Below are 2,156 nucleotides of genomic sequence, written 5' to 3' on the forward strand. Positions count from 1 at the left end.
AGTAGTGCAGATATGATGGACCACATCATGAGCGACAGGCCTTGACCAATTCGGCGGCTGAGTGAGGGAAGGGAACTCCCTCAGGATGGAGGCATAAGGCGACGTCATGGCAGGAAAGGTAGAAGTGGAGGCCACGACGGGAGACGACGGGGCGCTCTTGACAAAGACTGAAAGGTTTGTTGTCGAGTCGAGAAGTCTCTTGCGTAGAACGTTGACCGTGAGACCGAAGTGTTGCAAGAAATCTGCACCCAGAATCGCTTGACCGACGCCGGCAACTAAGAACAACCAAGAGAAGCTTCGGCGCAGTCCGAGATTGAGGCGGAGGATCTGCTGTCGGAAGACTGGAATGGTGGTGCTGTTGACTGCGGTGAGATGAAACAGGGCCGGGCGGCGCCTATCAGATGGGGAAGCAGGCAGCACACTGACCTCGGCACCGGTATCGACCAAGAAACGCATCTTGGTCACACGGTCAGTAACGTAGAACAGGCGACTGATGGGAGACGCCGGGAGACTGCTGGTCGCCGACAGTGCTCCCCTGCCGGGTTTCCCGACCAGCCGCAAGGCCGAGTGCACTTCTCCGCACGAGCTCCGAAACGATGGTGGTACCAACACCAAGGAACTGAGGAATCTTCGGTGCTCGGAGAAGACGAGCGGCGGCGGGTTCGAGAGGTCCGTCCTCGGAAGCGGCGGCGGTGCGGGGAATGTTGGCGGCGGGTTGTACGATCAGCAGAAAGAGCGTCGATGCACTCGCGGAGGTGGGAAATGTCGGCTGACAAGGAATCAAGGCGCGCGTGCACGGGGTCGTGGCGAGAACGGTCAGCATCGCAGCGGGATTCCAAGGGGTCGGATGAGGGCTGGGAGAGTGAGGCGACGCCTGGGCCGACCACTTCCATGATTTTGTCGGCTTGCTGAGCAAGATCGTGAATGGGGAGACTTGACGCTGCGGCCAGAATCATCTGGGCTTGCGGGGGAAGGCGTTGCAAAAACAGCTCCCGCAGCAAATGGGCGTCGAATGTCGGGGCACGATCGCCGAGCAAAGACTCCATGGACCGTAGCAGCTGGGACGGTCGGCGATCACCGAGCTCCTCCGCGTTGAGCAATTGCTGTAGCCGCTTACGCTCAGTGAGAGTGGTACGATCTAGGATGGCAGTCTTCAGGTTGGTGAACGGATTCTCGTGCGGCGGGGCTTGGAGCACGTCGGCAACCTCAATAGCAATTTCTGGCGGTAGCGCTGCAACAATGTGCCGGTACTTGGTGAGCTCTGAGGAAATGCCGGAGAGCTGAAATTGCGTCTCAGCTTGGATGAACCATATGCTGGGGTTCTTGTGCCAGAAGGGAGGCAAACGGACAGCGACGTAGCTCATCGTGGTAGGGTGCTGGCCAGATGCGGTGCTGGCCCCTGCGTCACCAAGCATGTTGAGGCTGACGGCGGCAGTTCGTTGTCCGGGTCACCAGTGTGGGAAACCTAAGTGAAGTAATCCCAAAACGGTAGCGGAGAATGCTGTTTATTGCGTGGCCGTCAGAGCCAGACTGACTAGTCTCATGGCGGCCAAAACCGTCGAAGAATTTTAAAGCTCGCGCCTTGCGATGTGCTGCTGGTGGCGCATCAACTTCATCTTCTGCTGCGTGTCGCTACAGCTGCTTGTGGTGTGAGGAAGGAAATAATGTCCCATGGAGACCAAAATTGCCAAAAGAGGTTTGAGAGCAGGCATTCGTGGGCTCGATTTAGCCATAAGCCAAGCAATTTTATCTGAAAATGTCAGTTTGGAAAGCTTGGTAGTGTGGGCAGTGACACAAAATATACTCTTGGTCTACAGCACTGCAGTGACAGTATCTGAGCCAGTCAACTTGCCTCAGATGGTAATAACACTGAGCTGTAAATGCCCCATTGAGTCACAGTGCACCATCTTGGCGAGAAGTGTTTTGTGGCATTCAAAAACCAAGCTCTGGGTCAACATTGCTAAGTATAGACGGGAGGAAAATGTCAGTTGTCCAGACTATTTATACAATCTATTGATGTGTTGGTGAACGAGATCTGCTGTCTACATGACCACTAAGAGTCATTTGCTATCTTTCAATGTGATTTAATTAAACACCTCCCTCATGTGACGATGTTCCGGGCACAGTTTTACCTTGCTGAACCACTTTTCGCGGCT

The 2,156-nt window shown here is 55.0% G+C and overlaps 1 protein-coding gene across 1 annotated transcript; it reads right to left on the bottom strand.

The window, feature by feature from the left end:
- Window positions 1-461: 461 nt before the first annotated feature.
- Window positions 462-1,364, bottom strand: LOC135400403 (uncharacterized). Its single transcript, XM_064632245.1, has one exon. The coding sequence runs from the start codon at window positions 1,362-1,364 to the stop codon at window positions 462-464; it is 903 nt and encodes a 300-aa protein (XP_064488315.1).
- Window positions 1,365-2,156: the final 792 nt, after the last annotated feature.

Source organism: Ornithodoros turicata, chromosome 7 (assembly GCF_037126465.1).
Source record: "Ornithodoros turicata isolate Travis chromosome 7, ASM3712646v1, whole genome shotgun sequence".
NCBI classification, from domain to species: Eukaryota; Metazoa; Arthropoda; class Arachnida; order Ixodida; family Argasidae; genus Ornithodoros; species Ornithodoros turicata.

Coding starts and splice junctions, on each gene's coding strand:
- LOC135400403 (XM_064632245.1), bottom strand. CDS start 1,364: ATGAGCTACGTCGCTGTCCGTTTGCCTCCCTTCTGGCACAAGAACCCC.